General features: G+C 46.3%; 1 protein-coding gene across 2 annotated transcripts in view; it reads right to left on the bottom strand.

Annotated features, from left to right (window-relative positions):
* LOC139054394 (transcription elongation regulator 1) overlaps window positions 1-24217 on the bottom strand; it is a 317005-nt gene that overhangs the window by 192522 nt on the left and 100266 nt on the right. For both annotated transcript variants that reach the window (XM_070531327.1, XM_070531328.1), the window contains exons 4-6: window positions 20918-21068; window positions 10657-10821; window positions 3200-3610 (exon numbers count right to left, since the gene is read on the bottom strand). In XM_070531327.1, coding sequence (XP_070387428.1) covers window positions 3200-3610; window positions 10657-10821; window positions 20918-21068 — 727 coding nt within the window. The remainder of the gene's footprint in view (window positions 1-3199; window positions 3611-10656; window positions 10822-20917; window positions 21069-24217) is intronic.

The following is a 24217-nucleotide window of genomic DNA, read 5'->3' as shown; positions in this document are numbered from 1 at the left end:
TCCGCCCCAACACCCCCCGCTTGCGTTTACCCAAATACTGGACACGCTAAACCTCTCTATTAACTGCTTTTAATAAGAATAGCTTTATGTGCTTTACTTCATATGCTTGATTTCATGTTTTAAAAAATGATAACGCAGCAAAGATCAGACCTGTATGGGGCTGCGAGCACATGCAACCTCACTGCGGCTTGCGTTTGGGGCCGCTAACCTATAACGTGTTCTTGCTTGCATACGCAAACGCACCTAAGCGCTAGAGGCCCCAACGCCTTGCGTCCCCTTAACTAAAGCTCTCTACTGAGTGCTGAATGATTAGTGGGCCTGGAGCACTCCTGACGACTGAGGAAGCATAGAAGTAGCGCGTAGCCAGCAGTTAAGTGGAACGCGTCAAACCAATGCCTACACAACAGGGAAAGAGAAACCCTCAGAACACCTATGAGAAAGCTGCGAGCGGTGTCTGCTCTTCCATGAACTACCGATACTCCCCGCAAGTGCCGCCGTTCTGAGGGTGGCACCGCGAATCGAACACAGCACTTCCATCGACTATCGACACCCCCCCACCACCCCTATGAGTGTTCTGTGCACTATAAAACTTTTAAAAATGTTGAAAAACCCTTCCGAAAAGCGAACAAACATGCGGGATAGCGAAAAGTTACGGGTAAGGCCATTGAGCAAGCATAAAATTTTAACTACGTTGTAGCTCCCACTGGTCTCGTTTCTTTGGCAGTGCCATGTTTTGGTTTCGATTGTAGGTTGACCCCCCCACCCCTACTTCAGATTTTCAAATTTTAGAAAAGTGGTCGACTTACAATCATGTAAATACGGTATTCTTCACTGGACTGACCACTAGCCAATGTAGGCTGTCGGTCCAGACAGTTTGTAACCAGCTGTTGCGATTTACCAACAAAAATTGAATGAATGAATGAAAGAAGATAAGAACTGTGACCTTTAGAATGCCCAGTATATCTTTACATCAGCGCACGACAGCTTTGAAATGGTTCGATGAAGAAAGCGGAACTCCATTCTGAAATCTGATGCACTGAAGTTGTCTTCTGCGTCATTGCTGCTTCTGAAATCCAAAAATTCTATCCAGATGCATTAGAATCGGTAGAAATGCGACGTTTCTATGCATGAGTGCTGCACAATGCCGACCACACCCCTTGTTTGGAAGAGCGCTTGAAAAATAAAAAAACTGACCAACTAAAAACTGAAACTGACTGATCAGCTTTTGAACAGCTAGCACCAATAAATGGCGCTAGCTGTCAGAGAGCGCTCAAAAAGCGGCCTAAATACGAATTTCCAACCATCGACAGCAGGCTATTGAATTTTTTATTCACAGTGCGCATGTGTTTTTACTATAAAGGTAACGTGATCACGATTTTATTGTTACCTACATAGGATATGAAATCTAGACTACTAAAAACTTCAACTTTTCTTCCCGCATCAACTTTTCCGAAAAAAAAAAAAGTGGGTTCATTACGCTAGTAAATATGCTACAGAAGTTTGAATCAAGACCTCATAGGCACGTTGCAAGTGCTAGGCGGCACCCTGTCTTTCTGACCCCTAGCGCCATCTGACGAATAGTTGCGCAAATGCGGTAGGATTACTCACGCCGTCAGCAGTTCGCACTGCGTGTTTGGCGTCCTGTAAAACAGTAGCGAAGGCGCGAAACAGCGTGCCGATATTCATTTTAACCGGGTTTCGGGAATTACAAGACCTTGACAGCTTTTTTTTGCGAAAATAGTTTAGAGAAAGGAAGTCGTCTACGTGAAGTAGGGCACATCTACGACGTGAAGGAAGTGTTGAACTCGCACTCATCAGAAGTGACTGCTAAGTGTATTGCGCAAACGAAAAATAACGCACCGGCAACATGCATGAAGCTCAGCGTAAGTTTCTTCGTTATCTACAATGTGGACGCATGAAATTATATGTGACGTTGATTCTTGAAGATCAGCGACAACAGACAAATCCTAGCGGGGAGCTGCATTGGCATGCTGGCATCGCAGGGAAGTGCAAGCACGTCGAGGTAGTTTCCCTGTACATACAGGACGGAAAATGCGAGTCCAAAACATCTCATCCAAGAAAGCGGGGCATACGAACGACTCGTATGACCTACACGAGGTATTCTAACGCTGCTCTCCACAAACACATACAAAAAAAAAGGCGAGGAACTTACCACTTGTGTTAGACTACGCTGGGAAAATGTTTTCACCCAAGTTACTGGAAGTTCGATACTTTTATGTTGCAATTTTTCAGTGCATGCAAAGGAGGTTCCAATAAACCACGTCGTCAAATATTTTGGTGATCTCAACTGCCCCTTAATGGATATGCTGGGTGCAGAAGGGTGCATGCCAGCTGAGCCAGCTACAACCCCTCCTCGTAGCTCTCAGCAAGCCCTAGCGCTGTTTGAATGGGAGAGGATCGGGAAAGAGTTCCACAGCTTTACTGCGATACAGCGAGGAAACAAACTACTTTGTTTGCTGCATATCCTGGTATGCACTGCAGGTGTCCCGTTGCTGCCATCATTGCTGTAAAAGCAACGAATTCAGCGTTAACGTACTTGGCATAACGCCGGAACATAAAACAGCTTACACCGTCGGAGCGCGATCCAGTGTTGACGCCGTTCTGCTTCACACGGTCAGCTTGGAAACCTGTAAAACTTTGTTCCTCGTGAGTTGGTGTACGTGCTGTTGCAGCCCACTACACAACAGCTTGGGTTGCTCTTCAGCATTGCTCAGAAAAGGCAACAGCTACGTGCAAAACAGTGCACAGACAGGCTTTCCAAACGCAAGCGGGCCGGTCGTATTCTGCCGGGTCTGCGCTCGCCGCCGCGAGGGGTGCCCTAGTAGGCGCGGGAACTACGTTCGCAACCTGCTTATATTATAATATGGAGTCGACAGCCACCTAAATAAATGGGTGTGGAGAGGAATGGGTGGAAGGGAGGCAAGAGGAAGTTTTTGACTCACACCAAGCACCATCGCAAATCATTTTGTACATCAGAGATGAGTGACAGATCAAATTAGTGCCTCAAAGAACACCATGCCTGTTTCAAACAATGCAAGAAACCTTTTTACCTGCATCTTCATCTTATTGCGTGCTCTGCTGGCTGTTTTTTTAAGCTGAAATAATAAATTGCAACACCGTAGCTGCCACTTCACCTTTGATGTGAGCTAAAGCATTGCAAGCCTCCGACAGGTCTCACCAGGGGGCAATCCGAATGGTGGTGGGGGCAGCCCAAATGGGGGTGGCAAGCCAAATGCTGGAGCAGGCACAGCCAAAGGTGGCTGAACCAGTGCCGACAGAGAGCCAGGGTTCGGAGGCGGCACCCCTTTGGGAGGCTCTTGCTGTGTGGGTTGCTGCTGCTGCTGCTGCTGCTGCTGCTGGTGCTGCTGGTGCTGGTGCTGCTGCTGCTGCGTCTGCTGCTGCTGCTGCTGCGTCTGCTGCTGCTGCTGCTGCGTCTGCTGCTGCTGCTGCTGCGTAGTCGATGGCTGTTGTGTGGATGGCTGCTGTTGGTGCTGATTTTGTGCAGGTGTATCACTGCTGCCACCTGCTGCTACTGCCCCAGAGGGAGTCAGAGTTGTAGTGGTAGCTGTGGCTGTCGTAGTGGGCTCCCCTGCAGACACCCACGAGAATACCAAACAAGACTCATAAGAGCATGATCACTGTCATACAGGCAAGGTGCATTCGTTTCATGCTTATATCCCAAAAATCTCAGGCAAAAATGCACAACTCAAATGAAGAAACCTGTTTGTGTGTTGCGAACAACAGTGTCTACCAAGTTGACATTTCCAAATTCCCAGAGTTTTCCAGGTTTTCCCTGAGCACCTTTGCAAAATTCCCTGAATGAGCCAGAACTTTGTTTTATGTCAAGGCAGGCTGACACCATGCTGCTCAGTGCTGTCACTCTTTAGTAAGCACGTTGAAACAAAAAAAATGACTAAATCCAGTTTTAATAGTAAGGAGTAACATCTATCTTATTTAAAAAGAAAACAGAGGGCACAGCGAAAAAAATGGCAAAACCCATTTTAAATTTTTTCAAACATTTTCAAGTACTAATGAAAAGGAGATGCCTACATAAGTAAACATTTTTGAATGTGAGCTATTTCTATCAACTATCATCATAGCAAGCATATCGGTATGAGGCCTGAACTTTGTCACGACTAAGATTATCTCTCTGCAGCTGGAAATTCAACCTCAACTGTCCTAACATACTCTTTGCCCGTACACAACATATCAGTGTTGGGTTTCACTACTTTAAGGAGTTTAATTTGGTTTCAATGAGGGACACCTACATCTCGGCGTCAGCCAACACTGTTTTTTGAGCTCAAGCTCCTTCAAAGAGGCGGTGGCACGCTTCCTTTCCCGTTAATTCCTCGGTGCGTTGGTCCTTTCTGTTCTCATCCTCCTTCTGCCACGTGTTCAACCCATGGATCATTTGAAGCATCATCTTGGTCAGTTGTACAGTCAACGTCTGATTCTTCGGACTCCCTAGGGGCCGCAAAAACATCCGAAAAATCAGGCAGTCCGAAAAAAATAAATGCATGTCTTTAACTGCCCTTAAGGGCTAAAATTGCCACAGGCACATGCGAAAAAGCTCTTAAGCCCTGCCACTACACTCATTAGGCATATCGGTGCTCGTACTGTGACAGGAGAAGGGGGTAAACGCCAATACATACTGTGCTCCGTGACAATCGCCCCTTCCCATGCTTGTTATGCTTCACCACGTAACACTGCTGTACTAAGGCAAAGCTAACTTTCGAAAACGCATTACGCAACGCGTTGTGCTCTGCAAGCTTCGAAGCCAATCGCGAGGATTTCAAAGGTGGAGTCGGTGCCATTGCTGACAACGGCAAATTCCTTCAATGAAAAACGGCACCACACGGCAAGAAGCTTAATAGCGAATGTAGAAGCAGCTAGGCCTAACGTTGCCGCGGTGATGGCTACGGCTGCCAGCAGACCTGCGTGCGAGAGTGCCAGTTCGAGGCGGGGAGATAATCAAAATGGCAGCGGTGGTGACTTTGATTAATGCCACTTGAGACCTGCAGTCATGGCAATATACATTGACTATATGGAGTACAGGGTGGTGCCGCGAAGCCGTGAGAATTATCAGGCATGTTCGAAAAGTCGGTCGTTAACTACTCTGGCAATACCTCGTGCCGATGACACGACGTCAATGACGATACGTTGCAATTCCTCTATTACTGGAGCCAGCATTAACACGACTTTCGTTCCCTTTCAATAAAGTTAAAGCTAATTTTCCCTTATAAAAGCACAAATTCCCTGAGTTTTTCCAGACTATTCAAATTCCCTGAGAATTCTGTTTTCCCGGTTGGTAGGCACCCTGGACAAGCTACAGCAAATGACAACAGAAAAAAATTCAATTTTCTTTTTTGCCATGGTGGTGAGCAATAAAGCAATTTAGATAGCGAATGTCAGTTGCTCAACTGCCATGAAGTGCAAGGCCTTTCTAGTGCCACTTACACTTACTGGACAAGCTCTGTAGCATCTGCCACCCCACTGAAAATAGACCACAATCACCAATCACAAAGTTTCCGAGATCAGACATGCGTTTTTAATCTCCCAAGGCCATGTCACACAACTATTCTTTGGTTTATAGCGCGTAGGAACGGGCAGAATGAGAGTATGATCAGCTGGTGCTGATCTTGCAGACTATGCCACACATGGCCAGTCTTGTCTTCTGTATGGCAGCACATGTTCCAAGTTTACCAGGTGGGTTGGCAAATAGAAAAGGCAAAGCAGAAAGGAATGACCTTTTTGTAGGACTTTCAGGCAGACTAAAATCTGAATAGTCGGTGTTATTGAGCTCATACAATATATAGCATCAGGACTACTAATATTACAGGTACAGGGCCTGTATTCTGAAACGTTCACCTTCCGCGAAACTATTGCCCTGGCCACGCCTCCGCCAACAAACAGCGCGCGCAGATTGGCCATTTTAGCAAAACTGGAAAATGAACAGCGCCATCTAGTAGTTCTGGCCAACGTCATTTTAATGTCATGGTGTCGGTGGGTGCTCTCGACATATATTGAATAAACGAACATGTCTTTTGGCATCTCTTGGCATTCGGTTGGTGGTGGAGTGTAGTAGAGATAAAATAGGTGGTAGTTTATAGCAGCCTTTTGGTGGCGTCTTAGACGCAGTTGTTTAGTGGTGATATTTGTTGATTCATATAAAATAAAATATTTCACACTTCTTTATTCAATTTATTTTACCTAAAGTGGCCGTAACCAAACGTAGTCAGTGCGCAGAACCCGTACTGCGGCTACTACACTCGAAAACAACACACCCGAGCCGCTCTGCACACGCCGGGCACGATCTTTTATGAGATGTGAAGCGTAGGAGAGCGCACGTTGGTAGTGCACACTGACGTCACGAGTAAGCAGTTGCTTGGTTTATTGAACGTGACTTTCGCGGCGGCGAAACTTTAACGGAAGGCGAACGTTTCAGAATACGGCCCCAGATCTGCCAACTTTATATTTTAAAAACTACTATTGTCAAAAATGCTAAAATTAGCTTAAAAAATACAAAAACTTCCTTTTATTGGTCATGCTGCTGACCACTAATTAAAATATTCATGAAATATTTATGTAACGGTGGCCAAAATATGGGTTGCTATTGTGCATTGGTTCTTTCAGCGGGTGGTGCTGCTCCTTCCAAGTAATCAGGGAGTCCAAAAAATCAGGCTCTGAAAAATTTTTTGACGATTGTGTCTGTATTCTTTCGGAATCAGTACTGAAAACCATTATTGGTGCCAATACGAAAATTGCGATCAGTATCTAAAAATCAGGCATTTAAAATAAATTTGTAAAATTTGACAGGGATGCAGGTGACGGCTAGTTTCTGTTCGAACAGTGAAGGCATATCAACAATTAAAAAGAGAACAAATTGTGAGGGAACGCATGCAGGAAGGATGAAGTAAGAATCATGAAAAAGAAATGCCATGCACAACCCATCTTAAAACACAAGAAATTCAGTAGATGGCACTACTGGTTCCCTAGGTGACAGTGACAGCAGTAGTCTGTCCTGCAATGATAACGACGACTTGGACTACAAACCCGCCAAGTTCGGAGAAACCAAATATGGGAGAATTTCTGAATCTCTCCCCAACGACAACTATCGTTTCAAGTATTGACAGTACATCTGCACATGGACAACTTGATTAGTCTTATTTACACAATGACAAACACCAAAGTCACACTTTTGCAAACATTTTGTTATTGCGAATTTTTTCTTCAAAAGTTCTTTATAATTTAATTATTTACATGCCACAACCACAATCCAAATCGTAGTGGGGAACTCTGGATTAATTTCGACCATGTGGGGTTCTTTAATGTACACCCAATACACGGTACAAGAGTGTTTTTGCATTTCGCCTCCAACAAAATGTGGCTGCTGTGGCCGGGATTTGATCCCGCAGGCTCGTGCTTTAGCAGCACAAAGCCAAAACCATTAACCCTTACAGGGTCAATGACGTAAATATACGGTGCCGCGAACGAGTCCAAATGGACGATGGCGTATATTTATCGCGCCGTCTGCACGTTTAATAAGCTCACCAATTTCCTCACTTTTTCTTTCCTGGCATGTTCTGCAGATATGTGGGAATACATTGAATTTTTTTCTCGCGCCTCCTTGTCTTGGTTTTCGTTGCATGGTTTGTTTTAGAGCTAGTTAGTTTGCTCCGGCGGGTCTATACTACCGCTTGCGCATTCAAGCGTGCATGCGGGCAGCGGTTAGTTAGGGTTTTGTTCCACAGGCGGTTCCGGCTTCTTGCACTCAAAAAATCGATGGCTATCTCGTTACTAATCACTCAAAAGGCAACCGCCTGTTACTCGCTCGTTTATTGCTCACAGGGGTGCGCATACAAAGGATGCCGCCGTGCATGCATTCCCCTTTCTTTTTTTTTTGGATACTCAAGAAAACTAATTGCGTCTGGTTAGCAATAAGATTAACGGAAGTTTGTCACACGTTTTGCTTTTTTGATGGGCACACAACAATACAGTTTTCTGGAGGGCGCACACCTACGCAGTTCGATTACGCTATGGACGTAAATATCAGCGTAAGAGCTGGAACATTTGAGACTCGTGAAATATTCCCGCGTGGGCATTTTCTAAGCCTATGTTTCCGTGTGCATTTTCTAAGCCTAAGTTTCCTATGTAAATAACAATGCACCAAATTTCAAATTTTTATAAGTTCATTTCCTTTTTTATTGTTGTTATTCATAAATAAACAGTACATATACAGTCGCCGACCGTTTATTCGGACCTCACTGAGACTGCGGAAATGTCCGAATAAACAGGTGTCCGAAAAAGCAGATTAAGAAAAAAAAAAGAAATCCTTTATTTCCATGCACCTATTCGGGCTCGGAGTAGGCTTGAAGAAATCGTGAATGCGCCGTTGCACGCTGTTCCGCTTACGCGCAATCAAATAAGCCTGAATCTCGGAGGGTCGTACGGTCACTATAGACGAGGCAACCTAGAGTTTGCCCGCGCGGCACCAGCGCCGAATGCTCCCCTAGCGGACCGATGGAAGTTTCGAGGGTTGTCGCTGCGCTGGCGCGCGCCCGTGTTCTGTACAGCGGGAGCGCTCGTGCGCGTGGTTTTTGCGATGCCGAGTGCGACCTCATCAGCCAGGAAAGGTGGCAGGCAATACTGATGTGTTGTCGATTGCCACAGCAGCCTCGAAAACACGAAAGGTCCTACGCCGCCCGTGAAGTTCTACAGATTTCCTGGGAAGTGGTACGAGAAGGACAGACGACAAGCATGGATAACTGCAGTGCGCGGCCGAGTCAAGTAAGTCTCATACTTTCGCATTCGCGTGTAATATCTTGAAAGCGGAATAGTCATATGCCTGTTTTTAGTGCACGGCCGTTTGTTTAGTCGTGTCGCGTTGATGAATTGTGGTGGCATCCGCCGTTTGTTAGCGGTAAATGCATGCGTGTTGCGCCGCTAAGCTCTACGACGCCTGCTCGATTCCCAGCCACGGCGGCCGCTGGCTTGCTCCGTCACGTGCGTTTTATGAGCCGTCCCATTGGCCAGGTCTGGAAGCAAGCTGCTGCGCGTCTGCTTCTCCCATTTCTTCACGCGCTGGCTGCTGCCCCTTTGTTTACGTGTTGGATATTCGAGGTATGCCGCCACTTCATCGCTTTATTCGGATTTGAGTTTTCTATTTCATTTTGTGGTTTCGAGCATGATTGGGCAGACATGGACGACGAAATACGTGACCAAGCACTGCTTTGGCAGCCGCAAGCGCAAGCCGCCGAACATCCGAAGGATAAGTAGTCCTAGCAGAGATGTGTCCGCGCGCAAGCTTGCAAGAGAGACTGTCGACGCATTGCCAGGCAGTTCCAGTGGTGATGATTCGAGTGAGGCTGCAGTGTTGCAGCCTTCGGTTCCAGTGGTGATGATACTGAACTAATAACGGCCTTTTCCGATGCTTCCGGGCCTGCAATGCCCCGTAAATGCTCCGCGACATACCCCGATTGTGCCACCGTCGTCACCGAGATGAACGATGAAAGTGCGGTCCAAGCGCATGCATCTGCCGGCCGTGAAGACGAACCGTGCATCAGCAACAGTCGCACCATACAGTCGCATCTTGAGTCACAATTCATCTTGTTGGACATGTTGAATATGACCGCCGCCACTGTCCGCGCGTCACTTGGTTCTGTGCCGGAAACCGAACGGAAGATAGGGTTTACGGCGGCTGGAGGAGCATGCTCGGTGGCGATGGACTCAAGTGAGTCGAGCGGCTGAGAAAGATGCCTTGGCACAAAAAGCACATGAAAGCAAGTATAAAAGATCCAAGAAGCCAAGAGATCAACCTGATACCTGCACCTACAAGGCCGGTGGTTTCTAGTCAAATAAACATGGCCCAAAATTACGCACACCTTTTTCTTAAAACTTTTTTCTACCACCAAGGTCAACTTGCAAAGCCAATATCTCAGCCACTGTTATGAATATTTTTACACCATTTGTTTTGTTACACTCATTGTGCACCAATGCACACAGTGACATTTTTTGTTTTCAAAATAGTTGTTTGAATAATTTGTTATCTTTTGTTTTCACAGTCGAGATTTTCCTGCAACTGAAGTAGCTGTCAAAGAATGAGAATATAAAAAAATTCTGTTAGGCTAAAGAAATTACAGGAATGTCACTGTGTCGAGGATACATATAGGACTGCTACCAATGTTTGCTTGAACTCCTAGCATCAATATACAGGTGTGCAGACATTTTGCAAAAATGAAAGCAGAGAAATTTTGTAAACAAAAAAGTACTTCAGATATTGCAGCCATATTTTCACAGTTTTGTTTATGTGATATTATTAACACCTGTGAAAATTTCCTTAAAATCGGTTCGTAAATAATAAAAGTTAGCTTTCATCCCCATGTCCCCCCTTGAACATTGTGAAACATTATTACTGTGCAGTTGCTGGGGAATTATAGTTGAGCCCAGGTAACTTTCTCCTTTATTAGCTAAAAAAGAAGAAAGTTAACATGGGCTCAACTATAATTCCTCGGCAAATACATAGTAATAATGTTTCACAATGTATAACACTTTACAGTCCTAAAAGGACAAGAACTTGCATCCTTACAAAGACTCCGTCCTTACATGACACTAGTCTTCACAAACCATGACACATACCTCCTTGCATGGTGCTGGTGGGCGGTTTGTCGGTCTGATTCTCTGCAACACCAAGAATACTTGACTGTGATGCTGGTGCGGCACTGGCACTTGTCGCCACCTGAGTTGGTGTCATGGTGCTGTTGGCCGATGTAACAGCCGCAGCTGCCATTGGCAGTGTGGAAACTAAAGGAAATGGAGTAAATTAGGTGCAAGCAAAGTTGAACCATGCCAGTCAAACCACTCACATTTAGGTCGCACAGTTTCCATACAAAAAATAGAAGCATCAGTCATAAATGACTCTTCAAGCTAAACTAGTTCATTCACCATAAAATTTTGCCCTGAGGTGGCTATTATGATACATGCAGTTTAAACGGCATTTGGGTAAATAGGTAACTACACAGGCATAGGTAACTAACTGTACAAGGTAGACAAAAGAGGTTTTAAGGGGGGACACGGATCTTAGAAAACCTAAAATTTTAAATTTTTTTTATTTTAACCATTCGTTTCCATTTGAATCTATTCATTCGAAAACCAAGTGCTCAAGAGGGGGGGGGGGGGGGGAGGTTGTCGCATCTTCTCTTCAAGCGCAGCTGTGGCTGCGCATGGCTGCCAGGCCAGTGCGGCTGATACCTAGCCTGTGTGCTCTATTTTAGAGGTAATCTGCCGCATGTGCAAAAAGTGGGCATGCCGATGCCGGCATGCCCACTTGATGTCTGAACACATCCGTAGAGTGGTATTGCATCATGTCCACTATCTTCCCGCATGTTTAGTAGCGAAGGTTGTGTAATCGCGGAGACGCACTGAAGTGAGAGGCAGACGAAGCATTCACTCCTTGCCGCCAGCGCTTTTCATGAGAGCATTGTCTCACTGCGGGTCACACTACCAGCTGCGAGGAGGAGAGTGGACGCAAAGGCGTAGCTGGCTTTACTTCATACCGCTAATGTGAGGATACTGTCGACAGGGCATAAAACCAAACCCTTCATCACTGACCCTCAACATCAACAATATGACATTTTTCTCAATCCAATTTGCTTTTTCCGGTCATCCAAGACTTCGGAAAATCTTCCGGCTCCTTCTTTGGAAGAAAAATCGATCAGTGATTGTACTTATTAGCACAGAAAGTCAAATTTCAATATAACAAAGCATATTGCCAATTTTACCGACTTTATTATAGCGAGATTTAACAATAAAACAAAATGAATTAGCGCAGCAGCCACTGCAGCCCTGGACTTTAGGTCTGTGCTTTGTCCAGCTCTTCCTCTATCTCCGTATGTAGTTTCCCCATGTGTCTGATAGCACAACCCCCTGAAAGTAAACAGTCTGTAATAGCCATTTGTTTCTACTGGTTACGATGCAATCACTGTGATGCATCAATTCATTCTAAAAACAATTTTTTAAATATTGCTCCAACTAAAGCCTTCATTTCATTGTTGGCCTGTGCCCTACCCGACTGGTTCAGCCCTGTCACTACAGTCGAACCCACTTATAACAATATTCAAGTTACACGAAAATTCCATTGTTATAACCGGGTTGCATGAAAAAATCAAAATAGGGGGATGGCAGAGCTGGTGTGAGAAAACTATAATGATGGGCAGGCCAGTGCCCCTCCCCACAACTTTCCTCCACCCTGCTGTTGATTGTGTTCACTCGTTTAACTGCTTCCTGGGTGCTCCATTAGTGTGTAACAAGCCGCGGCTGTCGGCATTCAAGAATGGCACTGCTATAACAACTGCAAAGAGGAGTCACAGGTGGCGAGCGATATGCGAGCACCGCCGAGGCATTACTTTGGTGGCCTCAAAAGGGACCTTTTAAAAAATTGTGAGAGGTTGCCGCGGCGGCCTGTCAGCTTGAAAAATCCGGGAGAAACGCTGAGGCAAGACGGCCACAAGCATCTCGCCATGTACTTCTCACCGACTTGCACGAGAAAACCCTACATCCGTCAGACTTGCATGCTTTACACAATGCTTGCCGTCATCTTTTTCCAATGCATCCAGGGGCTCCACGGAAGCTTCCTCACAACAACGAAGCCCTGGAGAGAGGGACCGAATCATCCGCCGAGCCTCTTGTAAGGACAACGTTGAGGCAGCCTGCCCTACCTCGTCATCGCTGCCGTCGTCACCATCATTATCCGATGCAAGCACGTTCGCGACGGTTGCCTCATAGGTTAGAAGCACTTAGTTTTCAAACGTACAGCTGTGCGCATTTTTTTTTTTTCGCCAGCAACATCGTACACCGCCGATAATCTAACGGGTGAATCAGGCATCTTCCGTTTTGGTGTTGAGTCAGAGGCTGAGAAACCATGCAGTGTTAGATATGGCGCCGTTTCCTGAGGCTACTTCGAGTTCCCCAAACCACTTCGAATCGCAGCACAGCTAATTGAGGAATGCAGAAGCAGGAAAGCACATTCCAGAGGAGCACCAGACAAGTGCAAACAAGTTCACGAGCCAACAAGTTTGTAAGCCGCCGGTAGCTATTCTCTGCTTGACTCTTCCAGAAAGCGAGCGGATAGCACGGCATTGTTGAAAGTAAAGTGGGTGCAAACCAAGACGGCGGTAATGCGCCGTGACAGCCAGACGTGCCGGGAAGGCCCAAGCGTACCTCTTCATCGCCTTTGAAGAAGACAATTGCTACCGCTGAGGGGCCGCAGCACCGGGATCAAGTGATCAAGAGAGGAGGACCAGGCGCCGACTCTCTTCGCCGGGTATGACACCATCGCACGGGCGCCCACCATTGGCTGAAAGTGGCGTCATCGAAGCGGATTTCCCATTGTTCGAACATGACGTGACTTCCAGTGCTCGAGGGGTTTATAAGAAGCCTTCCGAGAGAGACCAGAGCATTCCCCGATTCCCTGATTCACCTCTCTCGAACTTCTTGCCGCGGGCCGCAGCGTCCGAGTTGCTGCCGGCCCGTAATGACTGTACGACTGTTAATTGACGCTCACCTCTCTGTACAAAATGTAAAGTAAAACCTCCCAAGTTTAGGTTTCCATCCCGGAGTCCGTCCCTCAACCCCTACAGCAGCCGGGAATGATTTTGACGCAACCAACAAAGATGAACGCAAGCGATTAAAGCTGTTTACAGAACTGCACTCAATGGGGATCCAGCAAGCAATCTGGGAGCAGCGCAGTTGGTGCGGCCCATTCGTGTTACAGAGGGGTGGAAAGGCGACGGGAGAGAGCTGGAAAATGAGCCCGCAGCAGCTGTTCGGGCAGTGGGCCATCATGCAGCGGCTGAAATTTCTCGTTTTCTTTTTTCTTTTCAAGGTGTTCGCATTTCACTACCTTTCCGCATGGACACCAAACAGCCAGACTTCATGGTTATAACCGATAATGCGGCATCGGGGCATGGTAGTAAGCGGGTTATTTCACCATGGAAAACACACAAAAGTTGACAGTGCAGCAGCTTCTCATTGTGATAACCGACATACAGTAAAACCTTGTTAAACCTTACCGGCTTAAAAAGTAGTTTGGTTTAAAAAGTAGTAAAGTCAAATCCCCGACTCAGCGGCCATTGAACATAATCTGTTTTGCATCCGCATAAACCGTACCAGCTTATTGCCTATGTACCGGTTAACACATAGCGTTTCCACTTTTCGACACGCAAGCATGGCGGTGCGACACCTCCATGGGGCGGCGGCCTGGCCGAACAACAAGCCTCGGAAATTGGAACAACGGCCTCCAAGCAGCCTGTGCGTTTGAGCGTGAAGCCACATCAACATCATCATTTCGGCGCCGTGCCAGGGAGCGTTGTGGTGCCGTGCAATCAACGACTCACGTCATGCCGAAGCTCGGATAAAGAAGATGCCGGGTGCTCAGCATAGAAGAAAACTTAGACATTGTTCGTGCTATCAAATGTGACACGAAGAAGTTGGCGCTGGCACGCGACAGGGATCTGCTGTTGACTACGGTGGGTGTCATAAGGAATGCAAAGAAGTTGCTCGGCAGCGCTGCTGCGTCCACGAAGAGATGTCGGCTACGAGGTTTGACTTTTCGCCACCGTTGCGTCTGTTGCAGAAGTGTCAACAAGCGACAGTGATGAGGACGACACAGAAAGCGACAACACGAGTGACTCAGGCCCGGCAATGGCAGAAGCTGTGTGTTACACCAGCCTCATGAATGCAATGGTCGCCACGAGAACAGCACCCCGCAATGAAAAAGGCGCTCCAAGACTTCTGCAGCACTACCGCGTACGTGCACGCAGAATACGTAACACCAACGAGGAATCCGCCATGCAAGTGTTTGCTGAGAAGACGGGGCTGGCTGAAAAGCTGGCTCGCAGCTTCAGTAAGTTTGAGGCTGCTGTCGTTGCTGCTAAGACGCCATCAAACAAAAATAACAATTTTGTCACGCAAAGTGAATAAATACTTGATGTTTTTTTTCCCCTTTCATCGCACTCTCTGTGAGTTCCATTTTTGACAGGTAAGTGGGCGATCTCATGCTATTTCGGTTACGGGGGGATGCGGGGATCAGATACCGAAAATCGCAAAAAAGATCTATTTTTGGCAACGACGCGTTTCGGTATCTGCAATGCCTGATCATAATGGTTTGGCTAAAAACGCACTAAAAGTGCCCGAAAAAAATTAATTTATCAGTGCGTAGGGCGAGTAAGCAGCTTTAAATCGCGTAAAATCACCGCAGTTCGCGGAGCCCTAACTCGTCTCTCCTGAACGACGCCATCTTGGTATCATTCGAAAGCTCGAAGTTTCGCCATTCCGTTTCTGAATTCTTCGGTCGCCGTCATCTTGTAACAAACACAAAAAAGCGCGGGTCTCCTAGAGGCAGTCACACTGGCCCTGCGATAAAAGCGGGCCTCGGATTGGTTGCCGTGCTGAAAGGCGTCTCGCCATTGGTTGCTGCTGCAGCAGCGGGCAAGCTGGCAACCGCAGCGGACCGCAGTTGTCTGCTTTGAGAACCACGCCGGCGTCTTTCTTCGTATGATACTCGCAGAAATCGGATTTATGAAAGCTCCCAGGTCAGTGATAGACCGTCACTCGTTCGAAAAGAAATTTCAAACGCAGCATGCCTTTGGAAAACGGAAGCGCAAGCCTCCTACGGCGAGAAAAAGACGGCGGCCAGCAGGAGAAGTGGAGCACCCAACTGAACACACAGATAACGTGCAGCGTTATCTTGCACCGTGCGATTCCAGCAGCAAAGCCGACAATCGCCCTGTGCCATCGAGACTGATAACCAAGCCACCGGAAGACGTGCCAACGGAGGCTCTCGCACCTGTGCGTGCGTATGGCCGCACGAGTCAGCAACGGAGATGTCGTCGTTGGAGGCGACGCGGGTCAAAGGTCACCGTCGCCGGCAGAGACTGTGTACCGTTTCCGACGCATCGTGCGACAGGGACACGCAGCCTGCGAGTGAGCCCCAACAGTCAACGAGCTACATACAGTATGGTGACTCAAGGCTCATCGGACAAATCGTCGCCCGAATATCGCCCGATTCAGAAGCGCCTCGAGCCGCGTTTTGTGTCAGCGGTGACTGCAGAAGCGCAGGCAGGCAGCGTTCGCGACTGCCTTGTGACTGTGAAAAACAAATTTCGGCCCCTTGTGACTGTGAGTTCATTATTGTGCATGTTTCCTCGATGAACTCTTTGATAGCTAAAACTCTGTGCCCAAGATGCCAACAGCATTCTGTGGGTATACAGTGCGTTACTAGGCTCGATCTGGCAGTGAAAATGGTGGTCATGCACTACTCCAGAGGGCTCGAGAAAAGGATAAAGAACACCTGAAAAGGGCATCCAAAGCCCACCAAAGAGGCAAAGGTGCAAGAAGATGCCTGACAGCAATGATTCAATATATTACAGCCCTGGCGCATTTTAATAAACTTGCAGTGCTTTTAAAACTTTGCAGCCAGTTTTGTCAATTGCATTTTTTTTTTGTCAATCACCTCGCTTATGGAAAGCGTAGCACAACAATGGCTGGACCGATTTTGGTCCTGTTTGTTTTGCTGCGATCCACAAGCTGTGCTGTACTTAAAGACAGTCTTGAAATGTTTTTTTATCTTTCCATTATTTAATTATTTCACAATAGCTACATGACTCCATGCAGTGAAGCACAGTCATGTGCATGTCATGTTGAGCAAAAAATTATTAGAGCACCAAAAAAAAAATCAAACACTGTCTTGATGTAGATTAGACATTTGGGCAAACATGCAAAGTATTCCCAGCTCCCTATTGTGTTTCGTTACTGTGCCAGCCTTTCCACAAGCAAGGAACTTAAAAATTCTTATAAAACGAAAACTAATTAAGATATCCTAAAGAAATTTTAGATTTGACTCTTTATTGCAATGGGTAATGTGTGTGCCAAATTTCAGCCCTTTCTGTCAAGAAACAAAAAAGTTATTTCTGATACCCTTCTCCTCCCTTAAGCATTACAGCCGCCGACCGTTAATTCAGACCTCACGGGGACTGCGGAAATCTCTGAATAATCAGTGTCTGAAAAAGAAGATTAATAAAAAAAAATGAGATCCTTTATTTCCATGCACTTATTCGGGCTCGGCAGTAGGCTTGAAGAAATCGTGAATGCGCCATTGCACACTGCTCCGTTTACGCGCAATCAGATAAGCCTGAATCTCCGAGAGGGTCGTAAAGCACAGTCACTGCTTGTACACGCTCCTCATGCGACGGCAGCGTAGCACATGGTGCGTCATCTTCCGATTCAGAGTGATCGTCCGGCGGTGCAGCAGAAACCTGACGAATGATCTCACTGTCGTCGAGGTCTGCGCATGTCGGTACAGCAGTGTCAGCAGCTGTGAAACTGTCAAATGAGACGGTGTCCGGAATCGCATTGCGACCACTGTGCAGGTCTCGGCAGGATATTTTCCACGTCAGTAGGGAGCGCATCAGAAGGCGACAAATCTTAGGCCTCCCGGCACCCGCTTGTCGGCATAGCCGGCATTTCCCAGCGCAGTCTGTGCGGGCACTGTCGGCACCATTAGACACTTTACGCAATGTTTCAGTATGCTGCGTTGGATCACCGGAACCTCGACACAGCACACAAAGCAGGCACCACCATGCCGACACCAGTCGCACAAACGAAAAACGTGGCCTACTCGCAGCGTCGTGCGCAAAGTAAGTAAGTAAGTAAGTAAGTGTTTTTATTTACGGTAAGCAGCATACAAAGCTCACTGCAGGGGCAGGGGCTAAAGGCAATCAAGCCTGACAAAGGTCCCTGTCCCAACAAGTCAGCTGCTGTATTGTCTTGACATGGCTTACACTAAGCTGACACCAGAACTGCTGTAGAGCCATTCTATCGAACCAGGCAGAAACGATGATGATGAGCGGGGATCTGCAGTAGCGCCACTTCGTGGGGCAGCAAGGAGGCTCCGTTCAAAACAAAAATGGCGATCAGCAAGTCGAACCATGCATTGGTCAGAGTTGGTGCATGGTGCTCTCGATCGAGTTGGCTCAAGGAGTGTCTGAAAAATCAGACGAGGGGTTGCAAGGTGTCCAAACTTTCCGCAGTTGTTATACATTATGGTCTATTGGGAGAATGGCGGTGCTGCGAAGCAGACCGAATAATCGAGCATGTCCGAATTTTTGGAGTCCAGAAAATCAGTCAGCGACTGTACTACCGTTTAGTGCGTACTTTTTCGGAGCTCCGGCCAACTACAGTTTAACGAGCTTTCACTGTATTGTTAAAATCAGTATCTTTGTAAGTGGGTTCAACTGTACTAACAATAGATGCTGGCAGACTGTTCTATTCGTAGCATGTTTATGGTAAAAATGATCCAGAATGTGTTAAGTGTATTAGAGTGATGCACATGCACCTTATGTGTATGATCTCTACGTGAGGAGATTAATGGTGCTGGATCAATCCATCCCGACCGAAGTGCTGCGTTCTTGTAGTAAATCATATGAAATAAGCATAGGCGTGACTGTTTCCTGCGGGTTAACAGCAAAGGTAGGTTCAGTGCAGTCTTCATGTGTGTTGTGCCTGCCTTACGATGGTAATTACCGTATTTACTAGCATAATGATCGCACTCGCGTAATGATCGCACCCCTAAATCTTGTCGTCAAAATTCGATCTTTTTTTATTTCCCATGTAATGATCGCACCCCGAACTTGCCGCAGCGATATGTCGTGTGCCAAGTCTAGCTAATAATGATCGCGCTTACCATCCGTCGAATGCTATGCGAACGACTCTTGAAGACAAACCAAGCGGTCTGCACGCACCAAACATTCTTAAGTAGATGCCTCATTTCATTACTTTCATCACTTTCCGCACTTCCATGACTAAAAAAAAAGCTGCAACCAAACTTGGCTTTATTATGTGTAGGCTTTATAATGGTTGCGGTCAACAACAACAACAACAAAAAAGGCGCCTTTCGATTCTTCTCGTCTGCACTCGTTGGCACGAAACAAATCGCGAGCGGCTACGATAGTAGCCACGTTTACACTGATACATTAGCAGTCTACCCTATTCATATGTCGACATTTGTAACACAGCTAAGATATTCGCCCACCCTCAGCATAAACGTGCCATATTAGGATAGTAGTGAAGACAAATGCCGCAGTTTCCGCAGCATGCCCGCCATGTGTTCTTATGTCACTGGCAGCTAAGCGCACCCATCTGTTTCTGTCCCCTCGACGTGGACATGGTTATGTTATTGCCGCAAACTCGCCAACATTATTCATTACTTATACGTAAGAAACTGTTTGAATGCACTTAATGTACTCACGAGAAGAAAACAAATCGCGTTCAGCGCGTTCGGCTTGCTCCGCCGGCCGTCATTTTTTTTTTGTGTCCCACACTACATACAGCGACAGCCGCCTATATGTTGACCTGTTGTCATCCCGTAGCAAATGCCAGATGAAAAATTTGTTTTTTCTTTTTAGGGGAAATTTAACCCGCGTAATCATCGCACCCCTGAATTTGAGTCAATTTTTTTTTTTGCACAAATTTTTTTTGGCGGTGCAATCATTATGTGAGTAAATAGGGTGGTATAAACCAAACAGAGCGATTCTGGACGCTTTCAAGACAGTTAATTGAGATAGCATGATGTGGGTCCCATACTGATGATACATATTCCAACTGTTGACGAACATATGTAGTGTATAACAATTGTTGGCATGATAATGGTGCGAGGGAGAAGTTTCTGCGAAGGTATCCAAGTGTGCGATTAGCTTTGCTTGTTATAAAGTCGATATGGTACTTCCAGGATAAGTTATAGGTTATATGGACGCTGTGACATTTGCAGTTTCTTACACTCTCTAAAGGAATGTTATGAAGTAAACAGGGAGGACAAAATTAAAATTATGGGGTTTTACGTGCCAAAACCACTTTCTGATTATGAGGCACGCCGTAGTGGAGGACTCCGGAAATTTCGACCACCTGGGGGTTCTTTAACGTGTACCTAAATCTAAGTACCACCGGTGTTTTTGCATTTTGCCCCCCTCAAAATGCGGCCACCGTGGCCGGGATTCGATCCCACGACCTCGTGCTCAGCAGCCCAACACCATAGCCATTGAGCAACCACGGCAGGTAAATAGGCAGGACAAGCTTCATAAGTACAGGATATTCGCATCAATTTACATTTCTTGACATTAAGTTACATGTGCCATGTTATAGTCCAGTTATGCAGTGTGTTTAAATCGTCCTGAAGAGAGGAAATATTAGTGTCATCAGTAATATTGTGATATATTATGCAGTGATCTGCAAAAAGACAAATTTTAGACGAAATGTTATCAGGTAGATCGTTAATGAAGATAAAAAATAACATCAGATAGATCATCAAACATCAAATCAAATAGACAAAAATAAGAAACATCAAAAGAAAAAAAAAGATTAAATAGCTAGCATGTACGGATCATCAATGTCGAATTTATCGGTCGGCGACTGCATCTCCAAAAATAATTAAGCTACAGGAAGTATAATTTCATTTTTGAAATCATCATGAGAAACAACCAGATTACCCAGTTTTGTTACATTCACTGAAAAATTTAAAATATAGTAATATTCTAGACCGGAATTCAAAAAATTTGCAATTTAACCAATTTTTTCGCTGCAATTATGACTTTTCTATATCAAGGTTTGACAGTATTATTACTGCATTTTGATGAATTCATCATCGGCTGTTTCAACAGTAAGTCCAATTATAACGAACTTCTGATATAGCCAACAAATTTCGTGCAATGAAGGTGTTCACAGTATCTGAGGTTGACTGTATAACCCACACCCCGACTTTGTTCTTAAACTTTGGTATGCAGAAATATGGTATTACTAATGTTAGAGAAAGAACAATGTAGCCAAAGGAAGGAATAAAAAAAACCCTTACCTGGCCCAGCATTAGTAACGAGAGCTCCACCAGGGGCAACTCCTGCAGCAGCTGCCATGCTCTCAATCTGCTCTTGACTTAGCACTTTGATACCAGGTCCCTCTGGTTTATTCCAGGCAGACTCCCTAGTGCGGGCGTTATAGTAGTAAGCCTGCGCAAATTGAGCCAATGTAACTCAGACTTAATGACACAAGTCAGACACACAAGCTCTTGCAATTGCAAACAACACTTTTTTCAACTACATAAGTGTTTAAAAAACAGCATTTGAAACATGAAGCAATTTACAGCGCAGCTCATAATCAGTACAATAGATTCACACATAATCTACCGTATTTACACGATGCAAGTCGACTCGAATTTAAGTTGACCCCCCCATATCGCGTGACAGGAAAAAAAAAAAGAGAGAGAGAGAGCATACCCGAGGGCGCATTCGATAATGAAAATTTATTAGTAGCTGACATGGTCACTGGACTACTCGTCTTCACTAGTGCTACCATCATCATCGTTGCTGCGGTCCCACAGCGCTTCGTGGTCCAGCGAAATTTCACGTTTGGCAAACGACCGCACTAGGACATCTTGTGGAACAGCAGCTCACGCCGAATGCACCCAACCACACGCAGCCGTCAGGGAGGCTTTTTTAACAGGTCCAGTCGCCGTAATTTCGCTGTCTTCTGCCGCGAGCCACTCGTACTCACGGCAGAGCAGGGCCTTGAAATTAAGGCGAAGGTCCGGGCTTGTTTTATGACCATGTCGCGCTTCACTGGCAGGGACCGATCACGCATTTCAGCGACGTACGCCACAAGCTTAGCCTACAGCTCCGGAAAGCGTCCAGACTTCGGCATGTGGGAAATTTCTCACTTGCCGTCACAGGTGAAAATTTCGCTTCGCTGCAGTCGCCACTGGGCCTGGAGCACTCGTGACAACTGGGGAAGCATAGAAGTAGCACGTAGCCAGCAGTCAAGTGGAACGCGTCAAGCCAATGCCTTTCAACAGAGACAGAGAAACCTGCGAGCGGTGTCTGCTCTTCCATGAACTACCGATACTCCCCGCAAGCGTCGCCGTTCTGAGGGTGCCACTGCAAATGGGAACAGCAGCGCTTCCATCAACTATCGACACCCCACCCCTTACATATCTGTGCACTATAAAACTCTCAAAAATGTTGAAAAACCCTTCCAAAGGCGAACAAACACGCAGGAAAGCGAAAAGATACGGGTAGGGCCATAGAGCAAACATAAAATTGTAACTACGTTGTAGCTCCCGTTGGTGCAGCTTTTTTGGCAGGGCCACGTTTTGGTTTCGACTGTAAGTTGACCTCCCAACTTCAGACTTTCAAATTTAAAAAAAAGTGGTCGACTTACAATCGTGTAAATACGGTACCTCCCGATATAACAAACCATACTTCTCACCAAGTTTGGTCGGCCCATTTGATTCCTGCTACATTCTCCAGTTTTACGTTTTAATGTCTTTGCACTGGCTTTACTCAACAATTTTGAAAAATCAGAACATAAGACATTTTGCCACCTGTGTGTGTGGTATCGTCAGTACACGAATGGTCCACGAATACATCAGTACACGAATACATCCTATTCATCTAAGAAATCTATCTATCTACAGTGTAGACCGCTTATAATGCAAGTCACTGGAGCCACAATTATCCACACATAATTGGTACTCCACTACAACCGAAAAAAGATTTTTCAAAGGCTGCAGATGTACAAAACACGTAGAATTGACGCATATGACCGGGATGTTTCCATCCATTAATCTCGTCATGCAGTCATCGTAGCGCATTTCATGTCTACCGAGTGAACTAACATGTCTGATAGCTTGAGCCGCTTGGTATTTGCTCCTGGTTGTGATGCCAACGTGATCGTTGCATCACCGCAATTATAGCTTAGTCATGAAATTTACATATGATAAAAGGTTAGCATTTGAGGACCCACGGCTTTCGCTTAAAGCAGGCGAAATAAAAAGAGAGAGAGAGAATGACAAACCCAAGTTTTTAACACATTTTTCAGATTTGCTTGATTATTTCGACTTTCCCACGGCACTGCCACCAATTCCACAGAACCAAGGTAGAACAGCGATGAAAATTTGTTCGATTCCTCGGACCAACGTGCAATGTGCGATGTAGAAACCTGACGACCACAGACTGTCGCCATTAGAGTGTTGCCCGTGCCCTTATTTTCGTTGTTGAGCTGGTTCCTCCTCTTTCCAAGTGCTGTACAGCCACCGCAACACATTTCATTGACTCGGCACCAGACCGCAATAATGATGAACTTCCAAAAAGGCACACTGGTTAGGCCCAGCCAGTGGCGGTGGCAGGCCCACGGCCTGGCCCAACGTTACTAGACTAGCTTCAGTTGTAAAACTCTCCGCGCGCTTACAGCCGCTGTCGCTACTTCTGTGACACCTGCCAGATGGCAGCGCCGTTCCATCTAGCTCCACTGCAGACGCCTCGCCGCGGCCTTGAGCTCATGCGGACGGGCAGTTTGCGCATGTTTCACGCTCACTGGCGTTTTCCCCTGTCCGAATTGCTGACACCATGAGAAAGCAGTATCCACCTACAGCACTAAGATTTATCGGGCCAGTTGGTTCATAATGAAAGGGCAAACTGCACGAAAGGAAGAAACGCATACAGCGAAGCGCAGAAGCTGCGTTTCTAAATGTCGTGTGTTTCTTCTTGTCTTAGCGTTTCGCGCAGTTTAGCTCAGGAGCCTGAAGATCTGGCCAAAGTGCGTGATTGTAGGATGATCTTCATCCCCACCGAAGCTTCTCACCACGCCAAAGAAGCGCTACAAAAAGAAAGATGAGGTCAGTCTTCAAACACACAAGCCACACACACAAAAAAAATATCGTCGGCTGTTTCACTCCGAGAATATGGTTAACCAGAGAAGCTGAAACGTGTGGCCCTGTGTTTATCACTGGGTTACTCCCGAGGGTTCATTAAAGTATTTCTCATTTATGAGGTTACACACACAATCGGCTGTGACGAAGAGAACGACGTCACTGACGGTATGCCCGCAGTCCACCGTTGTCGCTTGCGTTCGATCTCTCAAGCTTGCTCGGTGGCGTGGTTAGCAGCCTTCGCCCACCATTTGCCGCTTGTGATTCTTCGAAATTAAATTTCTTCAAAATTAAATCTGTCCGTTACTTAAGACAATGAGTGGCTCATGGTCCTCCCACGGGACATCTGCGCCAAGATCACGGTCCGACCTATACCCAGAAACTAACACCCTGAAAACAACAGAGGCAGACGACAAGCGAGAGGACAATTCCTCCTTAACCAAGCCTTGGCGA

The sequence above is a fragment of the Dermacentor albipictus genome, chromosome 1 (assembly GCF_038994185.2).
Source record: "Dermacentor albipictus isolate Rhodes 1998 colony chromosome 1, USDA_Dalb.pri_finalv2, whole genome shotgun sequence".
In the NCBI taxonomy this organism is placed as follows: Eukaryota; Metazoa; Arthropoda; class Arachnida; order Ixodida; family Ixodidae; genus Dermacentor; species Dermacentor albipictus.
Note: the sequence above shows the minus strand (reverse complement) of the source record. Positions and strands in the feature narration are given on the sequence as shown.